At 68.7% G+C, this 24650-nt stretch overlaps 6 protein-coding genes across 6 annotated transcripts; 2 read left to right on the top strand and 4 right to left on the bottom strand.

Annotated features, from left to right (window-relative positions):
- Nucleotides 1–68: 68 nt before the first annotated feature.
- MICPUN_60326 (predicted protein) lies at nucleotides 69–10873 on the bottom strand (the record flags this gene model as incomplete). The annotated part of the gene is made up of 2 exons (XM_002503675.1): nucleotides 69–10496; nucleotides 10622–10873. The coding sequence occupies 2 exons, from the start codon at nucleotides 10871–10873 to the stop codon at nucleotides 69–71; spliced, it is 10680 nt and encodes a 3559-aa protein (XP_002503721.1).
- Nucleotides 10874–11126: 253 nt separating this feature from the next.
- On the bottom strand, nucleotides 11127–14902 carry MICPUN_101640 (predicted protein; the record flags this gene model as incomplete). Its single annotated transcript, XM_002503674.1, has 3 exons — nucleotides 11127–14460; nucleotides 14615–14744; nucleotides 14851–14902. The coding sequence occupies 3 exons, from the start codon at nucleotides 14900–14902 to the stop codon at nucleotides 11127–11129; spliced, it is 3516 nt and encodes a 1171-aa protein (XP_002503720.1).
- Nucleotides 14903–15232: 330 nt separating this feature from the next.
- On the top strand, nucleotides 15233–15770 carry MICPUN_108685 (predicted protein). Its single transcript, XM_002504027.1, has one exon. It carries the CDS (start codon nucleotides 15322–15324, stop codon nucleotides 15529–15531), a length of 210 nt encoding a protein of 69 aa, XP_002504073.1. The 5' UTR covers nucleotides 15233–15321; the 3' UTR covers nucleotides 15532–15770.
- Nucleotides 15771–15796: 26 nt separating this feature from the next.
- MICPUN_60323 (predicted protein) lies at nucleotides 15797–20430 on the bottom strand (the record flags this gene model as incomplete). The annotated part of the gene is made up of 2 exons (XM_002503673.1): nucleotides 15797–20152; nucleotides 20290–20430. 2 exons carry the CDS (start codon nucleotides 20428–20430, stop codon nucleotides 15797–15799), a joined length of 4497 nt encoding a protein of 1498 aa, XP_002503719.1.
- A 241-nt stretch (nucleotides 20431–20671) lies between these two features.
- Nucleotides 20672–21807, top strand: PETE (plastocyanin, chloroplast precursor). Its single transcript, XM_002504026.1, has 3 exons — nucleotides 20672–20811; nucleotides 21075–21221; nucleotides 21401–21807. The coding sequence occupies exons 1-3, from the start codon at nucleotides 20698–20700 to the stop codon at nucleotides 21647–21649; spliced, it is 510 nt and encodes a 169-aa protein (XP_002504072.1). The 5' UTR covers nucleotides 20672–20697; the 3' UTR covers nucleotides 21650–21807.
- A 28-nt stretch (nucleotides 21808–21835) lies between these two features.
- MICPUN_60321 (ribonuclease) lies at nucleotides 21836–24391 on the bottom strand (the record flags this gene model as incomplete). Its single annotated transcript, XM_002503672.1, has 1 exon — nucleotides 21836–24391. The coding sequence occupies one exon, from the start codon at nucleotides 24389–24391 to the stop codon at nucleotides 21836–21838; it is 2556 nt and encodes an 851-aa protein (XP_002503718.1).
- Between the last annotated feature and the right edge of the window lie 259 nt (nucleotides 24392–24650).

Here is a 24650-nt window from a genome sequence, read left to right as displayed (position 1 = left end):
CGCGCGCACGCGTGGATGACGAAGGCGTTAGACGATAGATAGACTCGTTAAAAATGAACCACATTTAGTTAGATGAACCCCGGCGGCGCCACCTTGCGCAGCTTGACGGCCAGATCCGCGGCAAAGGGCAGCAGCCTGCTCGCCCTCTGCGCCAGGAACGAGTGACAGTGCGCCATCATCTCCCGCCCTTGTCTCTTCGACACCAATCCGACGTACGACGCCCGAGCCACCGTCTCTCCCACGGCGAGCGCGGCGGAGGGCATCAGCGGGTGCGCCGCGAGCGCCACCGTCCGCAACTGCGCGCACAGCTGTTCGATCATCGCGACAGCCTCCTCGGCGGCGCCCGCCGCCCAAAGCGCCTGCGCCGCAAACGCTCGCGCGGCGATAAACGCCGGCATGTCCGCGCCAGCCTCCGCGGCGGTCGAGAGCGGGGTTTTCCCGAGGCGCAACCCCGCGAAGGGCTCGCGCTTTAACGCCTTTTTCCACAGCGCGACGGCCGATTCCGGCCGCCGCGTCGCCGTCAGCGCCGCCACGCGCGTCGCCAGGCACCACGGCGCAATCTCCGCGTGCGACGACCTGTCGTGCATCAAACTCGTCGCCGCCGCCAGCGCATCTTCCCAACGGCCGAGGTGCGCGTCCGCCACGGCGCCCAGGCACCTCGCGAGGTCCCCGAGCCTCGCGTCGCCCCATCCCTTCTCGGTGATGGCGACGCACGCGCCCGCGGCGTGCCTGGCGGTGACCCAATCGCCCTGGCAGCACCTGCCGAAGGAGACGAGGAGAAGCGCGGGGCCGGACCGGGGCGGCGGCGGCGTCCTCGCGAACGTGAGCTTCTGTTTCGGGCCCTGCGCCAGGGTGCTTCGAGCGTCGGTGGAGGTGCGGAGCTTTGTCGCCTCCCTCGCGGCCCTCGCGGCGACAGCGCCCTCAGCCGCCACCTGCGGCGGCGACGGTCCGCCAACCCGCGGCTTATCCCCGTCCGTCAACCTCGCCACGAACGCGCCCTCGAGGTCGAGCATCCTCTGCGCCGCGTCGAGCAGATCGCCGCGCTGGCGCTCGGGGCTGAGCACCGCCGCCGCCGCCACCAGCGCGGCGGCGTCCACGACGGATTGTTGTCCGCAGTCGGCGAAGGCGCGGCCGTGCGCGATCACCGCGTGACACGCGGGTTGCAACCTCCCGGACCAGATCGTCACGAGACTCAGCTCGACGCAGGCGACGAGCGCGAGGGTCTTCCTGGCGACGTCGCGGGTCTGCTTGGACACGTTCTTGTCCTTCGAGAGCTGTTTCCCGTAGGCCACCACGTCGCCGATGCCGGGGGGCATGGCGCCGATGGGCTCGAAATCGTCGACCTCCATGGCCCACGCGTCGTGACCGGCCATGACGCTCGCGTCTAAACCCCGCGCTCCAACCGCCGCCGCCCCGCCCGCACCCGCGCCGTGATGCTCCATCTCGCCGTAAAAGTCCATCCCGAGCTTGGCCACCGCCCTGCGCACCGCGGGCTCCACGTGCTTGGACCTTCCGGACAGCTTTCGGATAATCGTGTCGGAATCAACGCACCCGCCGTTGTTGAAACACGTCACCCCACTCCCGTCGCGCCCGAACGCGGCGGGGAACATGGATTGCACGAGGTTAAGGGCCCGTCGCTCGGCGGCGGCGTCGCCGGAGCGCGTCATGCGCGGGTCGTCCAGCGGCCATCTCACGCCCAAAATCTGCATCCCGCGGCGCAAGTTGCGGAGGGGCGCGAACGCTCCGTCGTCCGCCCCCGAGCGCAACCCGCAGAAGAGCAGCGGCGGGGTCCCGTCTCCCAACCCGAGCGTCAGCCTGTTCGCCAGGATCGCCCACGCCGCGCTCCTCACCGCGAGCGTCCGTCGATCGTCCGCGTCGAGCAGCGCGGCTCTGATCGCCTTGGCGTTTTTCGCGTCGACGGCTCCGCCGGCTCGAGCCAGCACTCGGCCGAGGGGAACGCACGCGTCCGTCCAGGCGGCGGCAGCCACCCCCGCGCTCGCGATGGACGCGAGGGCGAGCAGCTGGGTGCCCCTGCGGAGGTGCGCCAGCGCGGCGTTCTCGTGGCACCGCACGCGCAGGGCGAAGGCGCCGGCGGCGGCTACCGCCTCGTGCGGGTGAACGTCGGCGGTCCACCCGCCGCTCTCGGCGGAGGACGACGCGAGGGTGCCGGTGCTCGCGAGGGTGCCCAGGGACCGCTCGCTGTCGGTAGCCTCCACCGTGGACGCAGACGAGTGGCGGCGCGCGGCGTAGCCTCCGCCGATCGTGTGCACCTCCACGGCGCCCAGCTGGCGGACGGTTTCCTTTTCTCGCAACCGCTCATCCGCTTCCAGCGCGGCGACGTCGGCGGCGGAGAGCACCGCGAGGTGCTTCGCGACGGCTTCGTGAATCGACGCCGCCGCCGCCGGGTCGTTGAGCCACTCCTCCGCCCTCGTCGCCTCCTCGCGCAGGGAGATAACGGCGTCGATGTGCGCCGCGCGGCGTTGTCTCGAATTGACAGAGTTATACACGCTTCTTCGAGTCGCGTCGTTGACGAATCGAAGGGACGCGACGCGCCCCATTCGACCCCGGCTGCCCTCGCCCCCGCGCGGTCGTCCGACGTAGTGGTCCCCGATGGACTTGGGCTTTCGCAGGGGAAAGTCCAGGCCGTCGCCCGCGAACTCGACGTGCGCGAGGGCGGCGAGAACCTCCGCCGTGCCGAAGGCGTCGTCAACGGAGGCCCAATCCGGGGTGAGGTACCCTCGGGTGACCAGCTCGGAGACGGCGGTCGCCGCGCGCGACGAGTACTCGAGCGCGTCGAGACCAGCCTCGACGGCGAGCGCGTCGCTCTCCTTCTCGGGGGGCGCGAACGAGATCCGTGGCACGCCGTCGACGCTGATGCGCGACGACTCGCCGACGAAGATGTCGACGACGGCGGTGGCGGCGCGCGCGGCGGCTTCCGAGCGGAGTCTCTGCTCCTCACGGTCCATCGGTCCATGATGCGGGTCCTCCTCGCGCGACGCCCTGGCGAGGGCGCGGGTGACCACCTCGCACGCGTGCGCGGCGCCGAAGCACTCGCCGAGCGCGGACAGGACGCCGATGGCGACGGCTGCGTCGTCGGAGAGCGACCGGCGGATGTTCTCCGCTGTAACCTCCGCCAGCGACATGGATGTGATTTTCGACGCAGACAGCGCCAGGTTGGACTCGTCCGCGCGAATCTTAACCTCCCTCACGCCGCCGTGCGTCTTGCTCTCGGTGACGGACACCGCCCCCGAGTCGCAGAGGAGCTCGCACGTCGCGACGGCGAAGAGCGCGTTACCGCCAGTCTGCGAATAAATCGCCTGGTGCAGACTGGCGGGGAGACCAACGATTTCGGCTCGACGGGTCGACGCGAACGAGCCGCTCGCGCTGGTTCCCGCGCTCGTCTGCGAGGAGTTGTCCGAGTCGGAGCCCTGGTGGTCGGAGACGTGCCCGTCGGAGGCGCGGCGGTCGTCCTTAGGCAGGAGCCGCGAAGCCGCGCAGTTTTCCACCAAGGCTCGCAGGTCCGACTGCGACATGGGAGCCAGGTCCACCGTCGTGGAGTACGCCTGCGCCAACATTTTCTCCAGCTGCCGCCTCGCCTGCCGATCCCACGCCTTGCTCGTGGCGTCGACGATCGCCATGTGCTCGATGGTTCGCCGAGACGCTTCGTTCTTGGCCGCTTGGTTGGTTGGGGCTTCGTCCGTCGATCGGCGCGTGTTGAAGTTATTGTAAGCGTCGGATGGGTTCGGATGGGACGCATCCGTGAGCGCGAGGTTCCTGCCGGAAGGGATGGACTCCAGCCTGTGCAAAGCCTTGGCGCCCCCCTTTCGGATGCTGCTGCCGCCGCGGTGGTCGAGTTTGCGACCGCCGCCGCCGGGCGCGCCGCCGGAAACCTTGGAAACTCGCTCGCGGTGCGTCATCATCACCACCAGCGGAATGCTGCACTCCTCGAGAATAGCGCGGACCAGTCCCATGGACAGCGGATCGAGCATGTGCGCATCCTCCACGAAGAGGAGGAAACCCGGAATAGACGGCTGCGCGGGCGCCGCCTGGGTCGATCGCCCCAACAGAAGCCGCTGCAGCATCAGCGCCAGCGCCTTGCACGCGCGCTTGACCCCCTCCTCCGAGATGAGAAGCGAAGCGAGCGAGAGCTTTCGCCTGTCGACGCACGCGGTGAAACGGCTGTTGTGGTCCCTTCGTTGCACTCCGTTGCGTTGCCTGGTGAAAGCCACCGACGCGCTGAGCCTCCCGGCGATGACGGGGTACGTGCCGATGCCAATCTTGGGCGGATCGACGGCTTCGTCGGAGGAGTAATCCAGAGACAACCGCCCGGTTGACTTTATCTCCTTTAGAGCGCCGCTCGTCGAGAGCTGCCGTCTGGCGACGGAGTTTGAGGGCACCACGTCCATCGACTGACGCCTGCGCGCGTTGGATATGGCGACGTTGACGTCGCCCAGCGCGCGCGGATTCAGGCGAGTACCTTGCTTCGCGGGAGATTCCCGATCCGTGCCCTCGCCCTCGTTCCGATCGCCATCCGAGTCCGAGTCGGTCTCGTCGAAGACGTGGGGCTCGAGCGGTATGTACGATTCGCCGAATCCGTCCGCGAGCAGCGCGGCGGTGGCCACGGGGGAGAGGAACTCGTAGGCGTCGTTGACCGCCGCGGATGTCATGGCGTCGAGGATGTTAATCTCGGCGTTGTTTGTCTGCCCGTACCTGGATCCCGATCCCGAGCCCAACGAGGCGCCCCTCCCCGCGTGCGACCCGCTCCGGCCGACGGATGCGCGGCTCGATCCCGACGGCGCCCTCGCCGGCGCACCGGCCAGACTGAGACCCGCGTCCCTCCTCGAGTTGGACCTGGACGGGGGGCCTTTGCCCCCGGACGCGCCGCTGAAACTCGGAGTTCGCTCGCCCAGCGCCAGGCCGAAGCCGCTGAGCCTGCCGTCGGAGAGCCTGTCGCTGCCGGAGTCGCTCGTGCCCGCGCCCTGCCAGCCCTGCGCCCCGCTGCCGCCGCCCTGCGACCCGGAGCCGCTGCCGCCGCCGCGAACTTTGCCGTCCGCGGAGTAACCCTCGGGTTCCTCCAGCTCGAGCAGCTCGAGGATGGGCTTCGCGTAACGGCCGAAACGGTCGAGGGCGTCGCCGCACGACTCCAACAGCGCCACGGTGGCGTTTTTCCTCGATCGCCAGCTCGTCTCCTCCGCGAACCCGAGCAGCTGACGAAAGACGCCGACGAACGGCTTGAGCGGCTGAGCGCCCGCCAATGAACCGGATCCCTCGGGCTGGCATCCCCGCACGCGTAGAAGCCACAGGCGTCGCACCTCCGGCATGTCCAGCACCGCGGAGGCCGCCTTGGTCTTACCCGAGTGCGGCGGACCCTCCAGGAAGAGCAGCCTCGGCGACATCGACTCCTGCGCCTCGGTGACGACGCGTTTAGCCGCCATCAGAGTCGCCTCGCGGGAGATGGCGGGCAAATTGGGCGGGCGCTTGGCGCGAGCGGAACGACCGGGGCGCTCCGCGCGGTACAGCGCGTCCGCGGCGGCGCACGCGGCGGCGGCGGCCGAGAGCGCCGTCGCCGCCGACGGTGACGGTTTCGCCGCGCGTTCCGTCGTGGCGTCATCCTTGGACGAGATCTCATCCTTGGACGAATTCTTCGAGTCCGGATCCTTTCCACCGGCGGAGCCCCTCTTGTTTGTGGAACCCCTGTTGGAAGATCCCCCGTCCTCCTCCTCCTCCGCGATCGTCGCGCCGTCCCTCTTGCGTCTGCTCCGTTCCTTGGACGTCTCGCCGTACGTCTCGACCAAATCCGCGGGCATGAGCACGGTGGGCCCCGGCGCTAACCCGTCGCCCGGTTCCTTCCCGCGTTCGCGAAGCTCGAGCACCCCCATGCCCGACGTCATCCCCCCGAACACGCCGCCGTCCCCCCGGCCGCCGTCCGACCCGCCCATCCCGCCCATCCCGCTCTCGCCCGCCCCTTTCCCCGCGGCGGACGCGGACGCCTTGGCGAGGATCGAATCGAGCACCCCCGGCGCGAGGTTTCGAGCTCGAGCGGTGTCGTCTCCGGAGGCGTGCGGAACCGGATCAAAGTCCAGGCGCTGTCCGACGCACGCGCGCTGCACGCGCAGGTCGCAGAGCACCTCCGAGTCGGCAAACTCCGCGAGCCGCTCCGCCCTGGACACCGCGTCGCCCACCACGGACCACTCGCAGCGATCGCCCTGCTCCCCCGCGGGCATGGCGACGGTTTCTCCCATCGCCACTCCGAGTGATACCGAGGTGTGACCGAGGTGCGCCATGGCGGCTCTGGCGGCGAGCGCGAAAGCCACCGCCATGACGGGCGCCTGGTGGTTGGTATCGCGGAGGCGCTCCGACGCCAGCGCGCGCCCCGCTCGTCCTCCCTCGTTCCCGCCGTTACCGCTGCCGCCGGTGTCGAACAAGGACGAATACGGATCCTTGCCCTTGCCCCCCAGCGCCGCGATGGGGAAGGTGCAGTAGTACACCACGCCGTCGCCGCCGCCGCCGCTGCCGCCCGTCGCCGCGTCCACGTCCCGCCGGAACAGCACGTCGCTGGTCACCCGCGATACCACCGCGCCCGGGAACCTGAGCACCAGATCCATCACCGCCGCCGTCGCCGTCGTGTATATGTTGGCGTTGATCTCCGTGGTGTCGCCGCACACGCAGTGCCCCTTGACCGCCGACGACGGCCCGGGGACGCACATCACCACCTCGACGGCGTCGAATATCCGAGCCGTGAGCTTGGGCATCTCCACGACGAGCCGGCCGCCGTGCGCGCTGCCCTCGGATCGGTTGGTGGTCGCGGTGGATCCGCCCATCCCGGCGCCGTGTCGACCGCTTCCCGATTGCCCGGCGCCGTGTCGACCGCTTCCCGATTGCCCGGCGTCTGACCCGCCGTCGCCGCTCGCTCGCTCCTCGATGATCCTCGCCTGTTGCTCCAGCGCCTGCGCGGTGGCGGGCGCGACGTCCAGGATGGCGGCTCGCAGCGGCCGCGGGAGCAAACCCGCGAGGCCGATCAGCGCGAGCACCGGATCCGGCGCTCGCGGGATGATGGAGAAGATGCTCGTCTGCGCGAGCACGTGATCGGTTAGCGGGGGCACAACCTCGTGCACGTGCAGCCTGTTCAGCCGGACCCCGCCTCTGAGCCTCGGGGGCGCGTCCGCCACGACGTGATCGCGGACGATCCTCCACGCCACCGGCGACATCGTCGCGTCGCCGGCGGTGCTGAGCAGCGACATGGTGGCGCACTGCTGAAACGGGCCACCCTCGCCGGGACCGCCGGCGGCGGCCCTCGCCGCGGCGGGACACGCGCCTCCTCCTCCGCCGCCGCCGCTCGGAGCGTCGATGGCGAACACCTCGTCGCGCGACGCGTTTATCAGGAGGTCGACGGCGTCGTCCCAAGTCATCCCGGAAAGGTTCCCGGAGACGTTCCGGTTCGTTCCGGGTTTAGAGCTCTTATCCCCGCCCGAGCCCGACGACTGGCGCTCCTCCCGAATCGGGCTCGCGTTGTGCTGACCCCGCTCCCTCTGCGCCCGCACGAGCGCGTCCCTCGAGGTGTTCACCGCGTACGCGGACGATCCGCCCACGCGAACGACGGCCACCCTGCCGAAACCGACGGTGGCCGTGACCGTTATGCACACCGGCATGTCGTCGTCCGACTCGTCGTCGTCGTCGTCGTCGCTCTCGAACAGCTCCTCCCCCTTCTCATCCTCCCCGGGCTTGTACGCCGCCACCGCGCCCTCCGTGGATTTAGAAGCCGAGTCGCCGCCGGAAGAAGATCCTTTGTACTTGGCGAGCGCCACCGGCGAGGCGCGAACGTCGATGCTGGGTCTCGCGTACGACCCTGCGACGCCGACGGGCGAATCCCTATCCGCTCCCCGCTCGTCCCTCTCCGTCGCGCCGCCTCCGCCGGGGGGCTCCGGATCAGCCGCTCGTCGCCCTCTGCCGCCGCACAACGCCGCCGCGATCCTCGCGAGCAACCCGCGGGGCCCGCGAGCGTCGTCGTCGCCGTCGAACCGGCCGGGTTTGACGCGCGACGATTGGGTTGACGCGGACCCTTGCCTGGCTCGAGCCGCGGACGACGCGAGAAGCATGTCCGTGTACCTGGGCAGGTTAACCGGGACGCACTTCTTGTCCTTTTCCTTGTCGTTGTCCGTCGCGTCGAGATCCTTCTCCCGCCTCGCGAACGGGTCCACGGGAGCGTACGAGTTTATCCTGCGGGGCCTTTGCCGCTCGTGGAGAGCCACCTCGTCGGCGGATAATCCGCCGAGATTGAGCCGACCCCTGGACATCTTCGCCCTCTTTTTCTCCTCTCGCGCGTGGCGCTTGGCGCGCTTGAACACGCCGTGTAAGAGCTTCATGCTCGTCGGCTTCTGCATCACCTCGTTCATGCCAGCCGCCTGGCACTGACTCAGGAGCTCGGGGGTGTCGACGGAGGTGAGCGCCACGATGTAAGCCTTTGCGTTGACGGGTCCGCCGTATTTGCGAATGTGCCGGGACACGTCGTATCCGTCAACCTCCGGCAACATGAGCCCCATGAACATCACGTCAAACTCCATGTTGGCGCAAGCCGCCGCCGCCTGGCTGGCGTTTTCCGCGAAGTGAGCCATGACGCCGAAGTGATCGAGCAGCCTGCCCAGCGTCATCCGCGACAGCTGCAACGTCTCCACCACCAACACGCGGAGACCCGCCGAGTACTTGCGAAGCCCCGGCCACGTCTGCGCCGGGGTGAGCGTCGCCTCGTCGTCGGCGTTCACCGCGGAGAGCTCGGGGGTGCTGAAGCTGAGCTGGCTGACGAGCTGAAACGCGCATTTGGACGCCCTCAGCACCGCCCCGGCCGCTCTGCCAACCGCGACGTCCCGGCCGACGCCGCCCGGACCGGACATGGGAAACACGCACGCCATCCCGTCGAAACCCATGCGAACCACGTCGCCCCCATTCGCGTGCACGGCTCTCACCGCCTGACCCAACAACTTCGAAAGCGCGCCGGACACCACCTGCGCCCTGTCGTCATCGTCGCCCGCGCCGTCGCCCCGCCCGTCTGAGCTCCTCTCCCCGTCCAACGCGCGTCGCATGAGCTCGAGAAAACCCCCAAACGAAACCACTGTCACCGCAGCGTCAAAGTCCACGCCTGATTGGAGGTGAGCGGCGGCGTGAGCCGTGACGTCGACGACGGGCATCGTCCGCGAGTGTTCCATGCGTTTGAGGAAGGGCAGGCGCTTGGCGGAGCCAACAGTGCCGTCGCTCATGCCCAGGAGGCCGAGCTCGGCGAGCCGTATGAGCTCCAGCCTTGGAATGAACGGGACGCACAGTCGCACCGCGGCGCGGACCTCGTCGCCCGCGCCGTAATTTTCCTCAAACGCAATCTCCAAGCCCTTCATCTCCATGGCGTTGGACGTGAGCATCGTGAGGTTGCTCTCCTTGAACGCCTTCATCCAGTGCTGCGTGTTTCCCTTGAACCTCAACGAGCCGCTTCTCGCGTTGGAGAAGCTGCTCCTCGATCGCTGCGCGAGTGACAGGGACCCCTCCCTGCTCCTCTGCTTCTTCGCGCCGCCTCCTTTGTTGGCGCCCGGTCGGTTGGCGTTCTCTCTGTGCGACCACGCGTCGCCGTTCTCCGCCGCGGAGCTCAGCACGCTCTCGCGCGTGTCGTCGTCCGTAAGCTGCGTGAACGTCTCGAACAACGGCTTGACCACGTTCACGAGGAACCCGTTCTGGTGCCTCGCGAATATGTAGTCGAAATTTTTGCGATTCGGAAACGTCGTCAGCGGTAAGCCCAACGCGAGCTCCTTCTCGCCCTGCTGATAGAACTCCTCCATGATGCGCTTACCCCACGCGTCCGCCATCTCCAGCGGCCGCACCACGTTCCCGAGGTCGGCGCACTTCAGCAACAGCTGCATCACCAGCGTCTTATCCTCGGGGCTCGCGTCGGCAACCGCGGGCTCGACCCACCCGGCCCATCGTCGATATCCGTCGTCTTCGGTGACGGTTCCGTGCGGTGCGGTCCCGGCGTCGCTCGGTGCGATCGATCCGTCGCCGTCGCCGTCGCCGTCGCCGTCGCTGGTGCCCGTGACGTCGGACGCGATCGTGTCGTGGAGCATGGCGTCCCTGCGCCGCCGCGCGTGTTCCTCCTTGGACCTCGTCATCCAATCCTTGAATCTGTCCACCAGGATCCTGTGCTTGCTCATGTCCGTCGCAAGGATGAGGTTCGTGACGAGCTCTTTGAACCTCGCCAGCTGCGCGGGGTCCAAGTGTTCGGCGATGCCAACCTCCGGGTCTTCCACGAGCTCGAACACCAGCCCGAGGTGAAAGTTCTCGAGCACCGAGTCCGGGTACTTGCGGAACAGCGTGTGCTTGCTGTTCTTGAGGAACGCGTTGTTGAGGCGGAAGTGACCCGCGTCGTGGCCCAGCGCGCCTATGTACAGCGCGAGGACCTCCACGTCGTCGAAAACGTCGGGGAATCCCATGCGCAGGCAGTGCGTCGCCGCGAGAACATCCTGTGGGGGTTCACGAGTCGAGGGAAGGGGAGGAGGGGTCAGCTTAACAACCTCGTCGGGAGGACAATCGCCGACGGGAGAAAATAATCGGACCCGTCGGCGGGTCGCGCGGCGCGGTGACGCACCGCAGCGTGCAGCGCGCAGTGGTACGGATTCTCCACCGAGTACAGCAGCTCCATCCGCCCGAGGAACGCCTTGAACCTCTCGTCCGGCACCCCGAACCGCTCGGTCACGCCGGTGGACTGAAAAATTTCCCAGGCAACCTCCCTCAACCCGCAACCGCCCGCCTCGGCGGCCGCGAGCACGTCGAACTCCCAGGACTGCGGAGGCGGTCCGGCGATCACGCTCGCCGGCGAGTCATCCACCGGGCCCGACATGCCCGCCGAACCCCTAAACGTCCCTCGCGCACCCCACCACGCGTCGGGGCGCGCGTGTTCTACGTGGGGCTGCACCGAGTTCGCCCCGATTTTTTAACCACGTGCGTCCTAGGAGAATAGGAGGGTACGTCAGTCAGGTATCGGAGAGCTCTGGAACACGTGTTCGGACGGAAGTTCGGCAGTTCGTTGGGGCGGAGCGGATGATGATTGACGACGGTCTCGGGCAAAAATTTGACTATAGATTGTGTGACAACTACTGGACAGAGCCTCCCTCGCGCTGTGCGCTAATCTGCTTCCTCGCCGCGCGTCCCCTGTGCACGGCCTGGATCTTCACCGCCGCCGCTTCCTGCTCCGCCCTCTCCGCGCGCAACGCCGCCGCCTCGCGCCTCGCCGCGCGGGCGCGGTGCATCGACTGAATCTTCGTCGCCGCCGCTTCAGCCTCCGCCGCCTCCTCGGCGGCCATCCTCGACTTCCTCCTCGCGAGGTGCCCCCGGGTCGCGGCCTGGATCTTGACGATGTGAACCTCGTCCTCCTCCGTGTACGTCGCGCCCACGTCTTGGAACGCCGCGGGCGGCGACGAGCCGGCGTCGGGGGCGCCGGTGAGGGAATTGCGCCTGGCCCGCGACGACATCGTCACCGGAACCGGGTGATCATCCGCCGAGAATGAACCGGCCGTCGCCGCGCCGGGAGAATCGGCACCCTCGGCACCCTCGGCACCCGCTTCGAGCTCGAGACGCTTGAAGGAGTCGCGGCGCATGAGGCCGCCGCCGCGGCGGGACGCGCGTCGGCTCGGCTGCTTCGCGAGCCCGCCCGGACTCGCATCCGCCGCCGAACGAACTCGCTCCACGTGCGCCCTCGCCGAGGCTTGCATCGTCACCACCTTCTCCTTGGAGTCCAGGTCGAGCGCGGCGACGTCGAGTTCCACGTCCGCGTCGACGATGGAGCCCGCATCGACGACTGCGGGTGGGGCGTCGACCGCCGCGGCTCTCTCGAGATGCGCCCGCGCGGACGCCTGCAGTTTCCTGGACGATTCGTTCAGCGCGGCGGCGTCCAACTTCACGACCGCGGCTCTCTCGAGGTGCGCCCGCGCGGACGCTTGCAGCCTCCTGGACGCGTCGTCGTTCAGCGCGGAGGCGTCCACCTTCACGGAGGCGGATTCGTCGAGCGCGGCGGCGAGCGCGTCGGACCGCGCGAGGTGGAGCTTTGCGCTCGCCTGAATCTTCGCCACCGCCGCGGCCTCGGCTGGCGACATCTCGCCCAGCGACTCGAGCGGCGCCTCGCCCCGGAGGAGCAAATCCCGCGCGCTCGCCTGCATCTTAGCCACCGCCGCCTTCTCCTCCGGGGTGAGGCCCGCGACGTCGAAAGCCTCCTCCTCCTCGGGCGTGAGAGGCCGAACCTCGGTGGGATCCCGGGGCGGAGGTCTCGGAGCCGGGGTGGTCCGCCACGCGTTCGGATCCTCGCCCCTGCGGATGCACTCGACGCTTCGCCGAGCCGCGCGCCCCCGCGCCGCCGCCTGAATCTTCAGGATCATCCCCCGCTCCGACTCGTCGAAACCGGCGAGGTCCGGGAGCGGCGACGACGCGTTCGCCGCGGAGACGCCGGGAGGGAGGCGCGCCGGGGAGTCGGGGTGTGAGGACGAGGACCGCTCCGTCGCCGCCCTTCGCCTGGCGACTCGGCCGCGCTGAATCGCCTGGATCCTCGCGGCGGCTGCGTCCATCTCCGCCGCGTCGCGCTCGCGCGCCGCGAGGTCCGTCCTCTCGAACGCAGCGTCGCGCGCGACGGGGTCCTTCGTCGCGAGGACCCGCAGGATGGCGGCGCCCGCCGCGCCCGCGGCTCGCTCGAGCGCCGCAGCCGACGCCCCGACTCCTCCCCCGTCGCCCGACGCCCCCGCCTCCTCCTCCCCGAGACGGAGCTCGGCGATGAGCTCGCGTCGCCGTTCCCTGCCCGCGAACGTCTCGTTCTGCTCGGCTCGCCCCCGGAGCAGGGACTGAAGCCACACCACCGCGCGGTACATCTCCGCGGCGTCCTCCGACTCCATCGGCGGCGGCAGCGTCGGCGTCTCCGGTCGCTCCGTCTTTGCCTTTGAAGCGACGGGTTTGGGCGTGGACGCGACGGCGGTGCCGCCGGGCGTGACAGCGCCGGGCGTCGCGGGCTCCGGCGTGACCGCGCCGGGCGCGTCATCCCCCCCCCCCCCCGCCGCCGCCGCCGCCGCCGCCTTCTTTCGTTTCTCCCGTTGCATCTCCTCGTACATCGCGTCCAACACAGCCTCCGCTCGCTTCTCCTCCACTCCGCCCCCCGCGGATTGCTCCCAGACCCGTACCTTGGGCGCCCGCGTCTCAAACACGCGCGCCATCGCCGTCTCCGCGTCCCACTCGTACGCCTCCCGCGGGATGGACTCGTAAAACGCCTTCGCGTCGTCCAAGGAGCCGTGGACGACGCCGTCTTTGAGGTACCCGGCGGTGTCAATCTTAGGGTGCGCGACCAAGCCTTGTACCGGGTCGGGAACGTACTTTTTGGAGGCGTGATCGGCGTACTCGTCCACGATGGAGTTCTTGTTCTCGTCCCCATCCTCGAACGACGCGGCGCGGCTCTTACCCAGCTTTCGCAGCGCCTTGAGCCGCTTCGCCTGGATCGCCGCAAACTTTTTGTGCTTCTCCGACAGCATCCCGTCGCGCACGCGACGCAGCCGAGCCTCCGCGACTCTCTCCGCCTTTTCCTCCCTGGCGTCGATCGCCCTACGAAGGATGTCCAGCCTCTCCTCTTGCAACCGCGCAATCTCCATCTCGCGTTCCGCCCACTCCGCCTCCTCCCACTCCTCCATTAATTTCTTTCGCAGCGGCAGCGAAGCCGCGTCCGACAGCGGCGGGAGCGAAGCCTCGAACGCGCGTTTCGCCCGCATCTTCTCGATGTGCTCAGCCTCCGCAGCCCCCGCGGGCAAGCCCGACGCGAACGTGAGGTGCCGGATCGAGAGGAGCTCCGGCGCGCCTCCTTCCGTGGCGTTCCTCTCCGCCAGCGCCGCCTGCTTCGCCGTGCGTTCGTTCGGGTCTGGCACGAAATATTCGGGTTCGTAGGGCGCAGTCTGCGCCTCGGATTCGCGATACAGCGACTGCGTCCCGACCGTCTTACTCCTCGGCGCGTTGAGCGCCTCGATGCGCTCGCGTTCCGCGGCGGCGACGGCGTCGGCGGCGGCCAGGCGCGCGCGGTGGAGGGCGTCGGCGTCCGGCGCGTCGGCGGGGACGTGGCCTCGAGGCGCGTTAGGTGGGGCCGGTCGCAAGCCGGGGTGATGCCCCGGGTTGGGGTTCACCGGCCGCCTGAAGTACCTGTGCATGTGCCGTGGAACGTCCACGGCGGCGTCGCGGCGGCTCCTGGAGGTCGACGCCGGGGCGATCGTCGCTGCGGCTCCCACCGGGAGGTCGCCCTTTCGCGTGTGCTGCGCGACGGAGGAGGAGGACGTCGCGGCGCCGAAGCGGGCGGTGGAAGCGGCGGAGGTGAGGGTGGCGGCGGGGTCGCCGCCGGCGTGAAGCGCGGGGTCGAACTCGCGGCTGACGTGCGCGCCGGGCTCCAGCGTGGCGTTCGCCCTGCGCGCCCTGCGGACGAACGGGGATCGGGAAGGGGCCGGGGGCGGGGTCAGCGCGGCGCTACGTTTTTTTCCTCGGGCAATTCCTAATCGGGGGCGAACCGGGGCGGAAGACGAAATGCTGAACCGGGCGGGGGTCGCTCTCGCCGCGAGGACGGACGCACCTCATCGTGTGGTTCGGGAACGACTTCACCTCCGAGTACATGTTATCGAAGTGCTGCACCTTCTCCACCTTTGCGTCGCCGTGCACGTTCCGGTGGTGGTCCCTCTGCCCGGACACCGTGTAAATCGGGTCTGCGTGTTTGCACGTTGGGAAGGATTAGGGGTCGAGTGAGTGAGGGTTGGGACGGGGTGACGCGGTTTGGAAAGAGATCGCGCGAGGTGAGGGACGCCGACGCACCGTACAGGGCATCGTACGGGCGGGCGGGGGCCGGCTGCCGCACGCTCGTCATCCCCCCTTCTCTACCTACTATGCGAAGGACTGCGGGCGCGCTTCGGGTGAGAGCCATTTCGGGTATCGGGTGATCGACCGCGAAAACACGGATTTCGATGTGAACTAGAGACGTATGCAGATCAGTTAAGATTTGTCTCGCCAGATACCAAATCATTTACAACTGATGTACTAGCAGGTCTAATGCCAAATGTTGTTTCGCGAATGCGCCAAAAATGATGGGAAGTGTGTGTCACCAGAGGCAGCGTGACACGCACGTGTGTGTCACCATCACACCTCCAAAATATCGCGCCCCGGGCCGAGGCGAGAGGCGACTCGAACATGCTCTGACTTTTTTTCTCCGCGGTCGAGTACCTCGGAAGGAAGGGATACGACTGCTTGACGGGCAGCAAGACCGCCGACGACTTCGTGGGATGCTGGATGGACCACGACCCGCGGTTGATGGGTGGCGATAAGTGGGTGCACCCCGAGGCTGCGGCGTGCGCTGGTGGCGCGTGCGCGGCGGGGGCCGTCGCCGCGGTGGGATGCGGCGCGCAGAAGACCAAGGTGCCGTTCGTGGGCAAGACGGTCGGGACGGACCACAGCGAGGCGACCGTGAGCGTCCGAAGGAGGGACGCCACGAAGTACTGATGCCCGCGCGAAGACGTGCGGTGAAGTAAAAGTTAGCGACGGACCCACTCGCGGAGGCGAGACGGCGACGCGTGAGCCGAAGACGTGACGGCGATCCCGATGAAACGCACCTCTCGCGAGGAACGCGTCCGGACCGACCCGATGCACACGGCTCGCGCGCGCGCGCCCCGCCATCACGCGAGCCGCCGCGTTCGTTAAACACCGCTTGCTGCTGTAAGAATACCAAAACCGAAGTTGCTAAAAAAAAACGATTCCCCGCCGCCGCTCACTGCCACCGCTGCTGCGCGGTCTTCTTCTTCGCAGCCTTGAGACCGACCGCCCTCGCCGCGTTGGACCACAGCTTATAGCCGTACGACTTGCTCTTCTTCTTCTCCGGAGGCGTCTCGACCGTATGGGCCTCGGTTCGCTCAACCGCGCCGAGAGGCGATCCCGCCGACACGGACAGCCGGTGCCGAATGGGCACCAACCCCGAGGCGCTCCGAGCGACACTCGGCGACGGCGTGAACTGCCCGAGCGCGAGCGCCGTCAGCGGCGACACCGCGTCCGGTCCATCACAGGACGCCGGCGACGACACCGGCGGCGACACGGGGACGTTCACCTCGGGCGGGAGCGTCCCGGGCGAGTGCATCGGCGGCGGAGTCTCCGGCGGCGACGAGGGAACTTCGAAGCTGGCGGCGCGCGCGTTCGCCGCGGCTCTCTCCGCCCGAGCCGCGGCGAGCTTAGCGGCGGCAGCCTCCCTCATCGCGATGCCGTCGTCGGCCGCGCCGAGTCGGCCGCCGCTCGTCGTCGTCGCGGCGGGTGCGAAAGGGTTCTCGCCGCCGGCGGCGTCGAACGGGTTGCCGCTCGAGAAACCGCCGGCGTCTGGAACCCGCCTGGCGGCGACGGCCCTGCGAAGGTCCGCGGCGGCCCTCGCGGTCCTCTCGAACGGCGAACATCTGCTCCTAGCTCCTTCCGACGCCGTCGTCGACTCGGATCGGACGGAGATGGCGTCGTCGTCGTCCACGGCGTCGCCCTGGGTGAAAGCGCCGTCGTCGATATCCTCCGAGAGGAACGAAACCTCCGACGCATCCGCCGCCGAGAAGCTGTCCATCGTCGCGGGGGACAGCGGATGCGCGGAGATTCCCGAGACGGTCGACCGACCGGTGACGCTACCGATGCTCCCGTGGCTCGGCGTCGGCGAGTGGTGGTGGTGGTGGTGGTGGTGGCCGCCGTCGCGCCGGGGGGAGCCGTAGCTGGACCGACGCTTGAGGATCCCCGACCCGTTCGCGGGCGCCGTGGACGGTCGCCCGCTGCCGCCGCCCCGGCTCGACCCTGACCCCGACCCTCCCGACCCACCCGACCGATCGTTCGAACCCGGCGTGTGCCACCCGCCGCCGGTTCGCCTCGCACCGCCGTGCGTTACGCCGTGCGTTACGCCGCCAGAGGAGGAGCCCCCGGCGCGGCCGACCCGCGGCGGGGTTCGCGAGCGGAGTCGGAGCTCCTCCCGCTCGCTATCCGCGCCCCGCGCCGAGCCGCCCGCCGCCTCGCGCCGCCGCTCGGCGTCCTTGGCGCGTCTCGTAGCGTCCGCGGCTCGGCGTTCCGCCTCCGCGACAGCCTGCGCCGCGCTCCTGGACGCCGCCCTCTCCTCGTCGAGCTCCCTTTTAAGTCGCGCGCATTCCTCCTCGGCTGTCGAGACGGCATCCTCGAGCTTGGCGACGGCGACGCGAGCGTTCGCCATCTCGGACGTCTCCGCGTTCTTCGCCGCCCTGCCGAGCTCGACGCTCGCGACGCGCGCGGCGAAGTTGAGCGTCGACACCGTCTCGCTCGCGCTTCCCTCGGCGGGGGACACGTGCATGAAGATGAGAGCCTTGCCGCTTCGCCCGAGCGCGCCCTGCAGCAGCGAGGTGAGCTTGCTGTTGCGGTAGGGCACGTGCGGCGACCTCTGCTGCAGCGCCGACACCACGTCGCCCAGGGCGCTGAGGCTCTTGTTGATGTGTTGCGCCTCCTTGAGCCTGTCCCCGGTGGCTTCCGAACGCGACACGCGTTCGCTGCCAGCCAGGTCCACGAGGTACAGCACCCCGCGCGTTCGAGCGCCCGAGTCTTTCGTGACCCCCTCCACGTGGACGATGACGGCGCTGTGACTGCGGGACGATCGCTCGTTCATCGCGGTGGCACCCGTCGCGCGGTTCACCTCGCCCTCGAGCATCACCTCGGCGACGTCCCGTCTCGAGCGCACGGCGCGGGTCACCGCGCCCGGAACGTTAAAGCCGGCCTTCTTCGTGGGCAGAATCTCAACCTTGTGACCGCCGATCGCGGCGAGCAAATCCCTGCACTGCTCGTTGTAAATCTCCAGAACGGACACGGACACCTCGTACGCGTGCGTGGCGCGGCGCTCCTTTATGAGGTCGAAGAGATCGTCCAGGGCGCGATAGTTGATTCCGCGCGAGGCGTTTCCAGACTCGGCTCCGGATGGTCCAGACATCGTGTACGTCTTCCCCGAGCCCGTCTGACCGTACGCCATGAAGCAAACGTTGTACCCGTCGCACGCGCATCGGATCAGCGCGCTGCACTCCTCGTAAATTCCACCCTGCGTCGCGTCCGGGCCGAAGACGCGGTCAAAGCTGAACGCCTTGCGCTCGGGGACGCCGCGCTTGTCCAACGTCCGAACCGCGATGCCCTGCGACGCGGCGTTTTCGACGTCGCCCGACGTTGCGTCGCCGGAAACCTCCACGACGTCCCTCTCGCCGCCGTCCGCGCCCGGAAGGTGCGGCCTGACCCTGCAGAAGACGCGTATGGAACCCTTGAGGTCCTGGATGGCGTTGTGAAGGTGTCTGTTCTCGGCGAAAGCCTTGTCGTACAGCGCGGCTCGCGACGAGAGCTCCTGCACCGACTCCACCAGCGTGAACTCCCTCCGCGCAAACTCCTTCCGTTCGAGCTCGAACGCGGCGTTCGCGGCGCCCAGTTCGGACCTCAGGTTCGACGCGTCCCGCTGAAGCTCCGCGTTCGACTCTTTCGCTCGAGCGCGTTCGCCCTCGAGCGCCGTTTTGAGGTTGGAAATCTCTCGCTCGTACGCGGCGACGGCGGTGGATTCCGCGTTTTCCTTGGCATCCTCCATCGCGCGCTCGTGCCGGGCGACGACGGCCGCGAGCTCGGCTCGCGTCGCGTCGCACTCCGCCGTCTTCTTCGCGAGCTCCGACTGCGCGGCGCGCGTTTTTTCCCTGGCGGCGCGGAGCTCGAGCGCGGCTTCCCTCGCGGCGTTTTCCGCTTCGACAAACGCTTCGGCTGAGACGAACGCGTCGCCGGCGCGCGACGATTCGCTCTCTTCCGCCGCTTCCGCGAGTTTGCGTTCGAGATTTCGCACTTTCGCACTCTCGGCGGCGAGTGCGCGTTCGAGTTCCCGCGCTTTCGCCTCTGACGTGGTGCCAAACGCCGCCAACTGCGCCGCGCCCGCTCCTCGCGCATCCGCGAGATCCTCCTCGGTCGCCTTGACCCTCGCCCTGAGCTCCTCCGCCTGTTGCGTCAAGCGGCCCTCGCGCTTGTACGCCTCCGACAGCGTCTCCCTGGCGCGAACCAGCTCGGATTCCTTCGTCAGCAACCGCCGTTCGTATTCCTGCGTGATCTTGGCGAGGACGCTCTCCAACACGTTGGGCCCGCCGGCCGCCGCCGCCGACGAGGACGACGCCCCCACGGACGAGTTGTGCGCGCGTTCGGTCATGGACCCGCGCGTGTGCGAGCCGCGGGCGCTCATCGCGCGAGCGGCGGGGAGAACGGGGGCGGTCGCGAAGGGGTTGTTCCCTCCCGAGCTCGCCAGCCGCGCCGTGGAAACCGTGGAACGATCCGGACGCGTCTGAAAACCCGGGAACCCGCCCGCGTCCGCCGCCGGCTCCTCGTCCTCCTTCGACGCCTCCGCGTGCAGCAGGTCCATGCCGTACTGAAACAGCGACGACGAGTCGGTCGTCGAGGGTGCCTCCTTCGAGGGTGCCTCCTTCGAGGGTGCCTCCTTCGAGGGTGCCTCCTTCGAGGGTGCCTCCTTCGAGGGTGCCTCCTTCGAGGGTGCCTCCTTCGAGGGTGCCTCGTCCGAGGGTGCCTCCTTCGAGGGTGCCGTCGGGGCGGTGGGAGCCGGCGGTTTGCGGCCCGTCGCCGTGCCGTCTCGCGGCGACGGGACGTCGCCGCCGCGCCTGAGCCTCTCGACGTTGCCGAGGGACGCGAGGGGCGGACGAGGGGCGGCGGCGGCGGCGGCGGGCTCGTTCGCGAAGGGGTTGCCCCCGAGGGTGGGCGCGAGTGTCTTGCCGGGGCCGAAGGGGTTGCCGGCGGCAGGTGCGTTTTCCTTGCGCGCGGGATTTTCACAGAGCGACGCGTCCGTGCGCCACTTGAGCGCGGTGAGGCATCGCAGGACCCTTCCGGGATCTCCCCGCAAGCCCCCGAGGTCGTCCAGTGCGAACATGTCGTCGTCGTCGAGGCCGAGGTCCTTCGCGCCTCGCACGAAAGCCGCGTGGTTGCGCGCGCGGAGGACTCGATCGGGCTCGGGCTCGTCGAGGAGGCTCGGGTCGTCCGCGCGCATGGCGTCGACCGGGGTACCGGGCGCGAGGGCGTTGAGCAGGCGGCAGAGCACGACGCCGTCCCACAGGCCCTCGCAAAACGCCTGTCGTTTGGTGTGAGCGGGTTCGGGGTTTGGTGTGGTCAGGGTCGGTGCGCGCGCGCGGGAACGGGACGCGTCGCGAACGCGGACGAGATCTTCTCGGGGGGTCCGAGCCGAGCCGAGGCGCGCGTTGGACGGACACTCGCCTTGTCTCCGCTCGTATCCAGGCGGTGGCCGGTCGTCGCCGCGATCCACGTGTTGAGCATCCCGCGACGCGCGACGGCCTGGTCCCCCGCCGTCATGGGCGCGGGAACGGCGCCGGCGGCCGCGACGCGAGCCATCGGTCGTGCCGTGTGCCGAGAGGGGCGAAGTCCCGGGACGGTTTCGTGCGATTTCTAACGGCCCGATGTCCGACCGATGTCGCGGGGAGGAAGCGGGAAGTTTTGGAGTTATTTTCTCAACCGAATATATCGTATATTACGACCGACCAGAAAATCCTGCGCTGCCATTGGCCGATCGATCCAGCTCAGAATCCTCATGTTTTGGAAAGAGCTCGCCGTGTCTGGGCGATCATTCTTGATATCGCATCAACAACACACGTATACAAAATGGCCGCCATGACCTCCACCTTCCTCGGCTCCGCCGTCGCCGCCAAGGCCCCCGTTAAGGTTGCCGCCAAGAAGGCCGTCGCCCCCGTCGCGTCCCTCGACGGCCTCAAGAAGGTGCGAAATGCGGGAAATATCCGCTGCAGTAGAAAAACCTATCCGCAGTTGCTGACGAGGTAGTCGCGGAGGCGTAATCGCGCGCCTCGAGACGCGCGATCCGAACGGAAGCCGGGGTGCGCGATCGATTCGAACGGTTCGATCCGCCCCCGAATGCGTTCCGGGTCGCGTCGTCCGTCGCACGGTTCGCGTGTCGCACCCCGCGGCGCCCACGGACGCGCCCCGATCGAGTTTAGACGCGAGATTTCCTCCCGCTGCTGCAGAGTTTTATCGCTAACGTTGTTCCTTCCCCCGCTCCCCTCCTCCCTTCTCAGGCTGCCGTCGTCGGTGTCTCCACCGTCCTCCTCGCCTCCCCCGCCTTCGCCGCCACCATCAAGCTCGGCGGTGACAACGGCGAGCTCGGCTTCTTCGTGAGTACCCGCCTCCCGCCCGTTTCCCGAGTCCGGGTTTCAGTTCGGGAACCCCTGCCACGTCATTTTTGGGCGACGACCGCAAACGAACCGATCGGAAAACCAACAACAGCCTCGGCGCTGTTGACGAGCGACGATTCCTGACTCTTTCCCCCCCGCCTCTTCCCACTCACGAACAGCCCAACAAGATCACCGTCGCCAAGGGCGAGACCGTCGAGTTCGTCAACAACAAGGCGTTCCCCCACAACGTCGTCTTCGACGAGGACAACGTCCCCTCCGGCGTCAACGCCGACGCCATCTCCCACGAGGATTACCTCAACGGCCCCGGCGAGAAGGTGACCAACAAGTTCGACACCCCCGGCACCTACGGCTACTACTGCGAGCCCCACCAGGGCGCCGGCATGCAGGGCACCATCATCGTCCAGTAAATTCCCGTAACGGACTGGACCGGTGCCCGACGGAGCGTCGCGTTGAGGGACCTTCAAGGGCCTTCTCGCGGCGAGATCATCTGCCGGAGCTTCGCGAGGAGCGGCGCGTTGCGGTGAAGATACTTTTTTTTATTCCAAGCGCAGCTCACCGAACATCACGACGCGTCCCGATCGACACCCGTCCCATCACCTCGCCTGCGCGAACATGAGCCTTCCCGAGTACGGATCAGCCTCCCTCACGCGCATCGTCACCGCGTCGCCCAGTCGCGTCCGCTTGCGCACCACGCACTTCCACTCGACGCCCGTCTCGTCGAAGCAAACCAGCGCCGCGTTGGCATCTTTCTTGACCCACTTCACCACGGTCCCGACGTGGTCCTTGTCCACCCCGCCGCGCCGATACCACTCGATCGTCCAGAACTGATCGGACTCCCTGCACGCGGCGCGCAGCGTCCGGGTCCGATCGCCGTTGGCGTCGAGACGCGTCGACAACGCGTCGGCGTTCAACGGAGGCGTCTCGCCTCGCAGAAAAGCCTTCACCTGGTAGTGCGCCAGCAGGTCGGTGTACCGACGAATCGGCGACGAGAACTGGACGTACGCGTCGATCCCGAGACCCGCGTGCCTGCGGGGAGTCGGCCCCTGGTTCGCGCCGCGCATGCTGTGTCGCTTGAGCACCTCCCGGCACAAACCCGGCGGGGTCTCGTCCCACGTCTTTTGCGATATGTCCCTCGGCTCGAGCTGCCCGCGGTAGGGCAGCGGCACGCCGTTCTCGGACCCGAACCGGGCGATGAGCTCGCCGCACAGGATCATCGCCTCCCCGACGAGGTCCTTAACGTCGTTGTGGTCGCCGCGGGTCAGTCGGACGTCCAGGGCGGCAGCCTCCGCCCTCCGAACCGCGGTCGCGGATTGCTCGCACCGGTTCCCCCCGGTTCGGACTCCGCCGGGTATGTCGTCCCGTTCCACGAACCCCTCGCCCTCCCCGACGTCGATCACCCGCGCGGTGGCTTCCGGCGTTCGCACTTCCACCGCGCCGCGCTTCAGGCGGAGCTCCCGTCGCCGACGCGCCGCCTCGACGAGCAGCTCCAGGCTTTCGTGCCGGCCGGGCTCTTCGGCCAACATCTTAATAACCTCCCCCTCCGTCGCCGCGCGAGTGACGCGAATCGTGCTGGTTCCCACCCAGTACTCCTCCGTCGCGCCGGACTCGTCGATCACGGCCGTCACCGAAACCGCGCACTTGGGCTCGCCCGGCGTGAGGGACATCAAACCCGCCGCCACGGGGAGCGGGAACATGGGCAGGACACCCCGGGGGTGGTACCCGCTCGCACCCCTCGACTCAGCCTCCGCCTCGAGCGGCGTTCCGAGACCCACCCACCGCGTCGCGTCCGCCACGTGGACCCACACGCGTATCTTACCCCCCGGTAAGGCCTCCGCGGACACCGCGTCGTCAACCTCGACCGTCCCCTCGCCGTCGATGGCGTAACACCGCAGCCTCGTGAGGTCCTTTCGAATTTCGCCGTCGGCGTCGGGCGGCGCCTCCGCCGCCAGCCGCGCCGCGTGCTCCAGCGCGTCGCTCAGGAACGCCGTCGGCACGTCGTGTCGCGCGAACGACAGCTCCTCGTACCCGCGCCAACGCCCGAGCGCGACGAGCGTGTCCATCGCCGACCGTTCGCCGATCTTCGCGCCGAGACGCTTCAGAAAATCAATCGCCGACGCTCGTTGCGCCGACGTCCTGTTGCCGTCGCCGAGCGCGTACGCCTCGAGCGCCTCCACGCGCAGCTGCGTGACGGTGCCGTCGAGAAAGGTGGTGCGCGGCGGTTTGGATCCCGGCGGGGCGTTTATCGCCTCACCGACCTTAGCCCACGCCGCGTCGCGCTCGGAATCCGCCGCCGCCTGCGAAGCGGCGTCGGCGGCGAAGGATTGCACCTCCAATTCCGTCCTCGCCGCGAAGCGCCCTTTGCCGTGGCGCCTGAACCTTCCCGGCGTGTCGCTCGCCAGCACGTGCGCGGCGTAGCATCGCACGAGGCACACGTCCACGTTCGCCTCGGTCGCCACGGCGTTAGACGATTCGCACAGCGCGGGTTCCTCGTCGCGATCGAAGACGAACGCCGCGAGCGTGGAGCAGTCGACGGGCGCACGGCTGGCGCCGTCGCGGGGGTTTGGGACGGCGGCGTCCAGCGCGCGGCGCCACGCGCGCTCCGCGAGGGCGGGGCGCTCGTGTAGGAGGCGCGTCGCGTAGGCGTGCACCGCGGCGAGGCGTTTGGAGGCGTCTGAAGGGCTTCCGGGCGGCGACGCGCTCGTCGCGGCGTCATTCGTCGGGGGTTCCGTTCCGGCATTCGTCCCCGAACCCATCCCCCGTGTGGCGGCGAACTCGACGGATTTCAGCTCCACCGCGTCGACGGCGCCGTCGTGCGTGAGCACGGGGATCCTGCGCCTGAGCGCCGGCGCGGTGACGACGGCGAGCACGGGCGGGCCGTCGCGCGCGCAGTACCCGACCACGGACCCGACCCGCGTGTCGTCGCGGCCAAAGTAATCGCGCGGGGCGGTGGCGAGTCGGCGGTGTTGGGAGGGGCGCCGGGTCCGGCTCGCGCGACGGGCGGGGCGGAGCTCGGGGCATCGCCCGTCCACAGATGAGATGCGGCGCGATGAGAGCGCGGCGGACGCGGCGAACGGCGAGCGCGCGGTCCACGGCGCGCTCGACATCGCCCGAGCCGCCGCCCACGGCGGCGAGCCGGGCATCGTCTTCATCGTCGTCGACAGCCCGCCGGCGAGGGGACTTTGGCGATGCGCGCGCAATCCGAAGCTCAGGAGACGTGCCACCGCGCTCGCGCGGTGCATGTACGCGTCGATGACTCTCAAGGCACTACGCTCTCGTCTGCATCCGGCGAACCTTCCCGGGCCTCCTCTCGCGCTCGTGCCTTATAAAGTGACCTAACACCAAGAAACAGCCGAGACGTGGTACACATCGGACCAGTCGAAGCCGCGTCTGCTGCACGCCGAGGACGAG

Source organism: Micromonas commoda, chromosome 7 (genome assembly GCF_000090985.2).
Source record: "Micromonas commoda chromosome 7, complete sequence".
NCBI lineage: Eukaryota > Viridiplantae > Chlorophyta > Mamiellophyceae > Mamiellales > Mamiellaceae > Micromonas > Micromonas commoda.
This window is presented reverse-complemented; position numbering and strand designations above follow the sequence as displayed.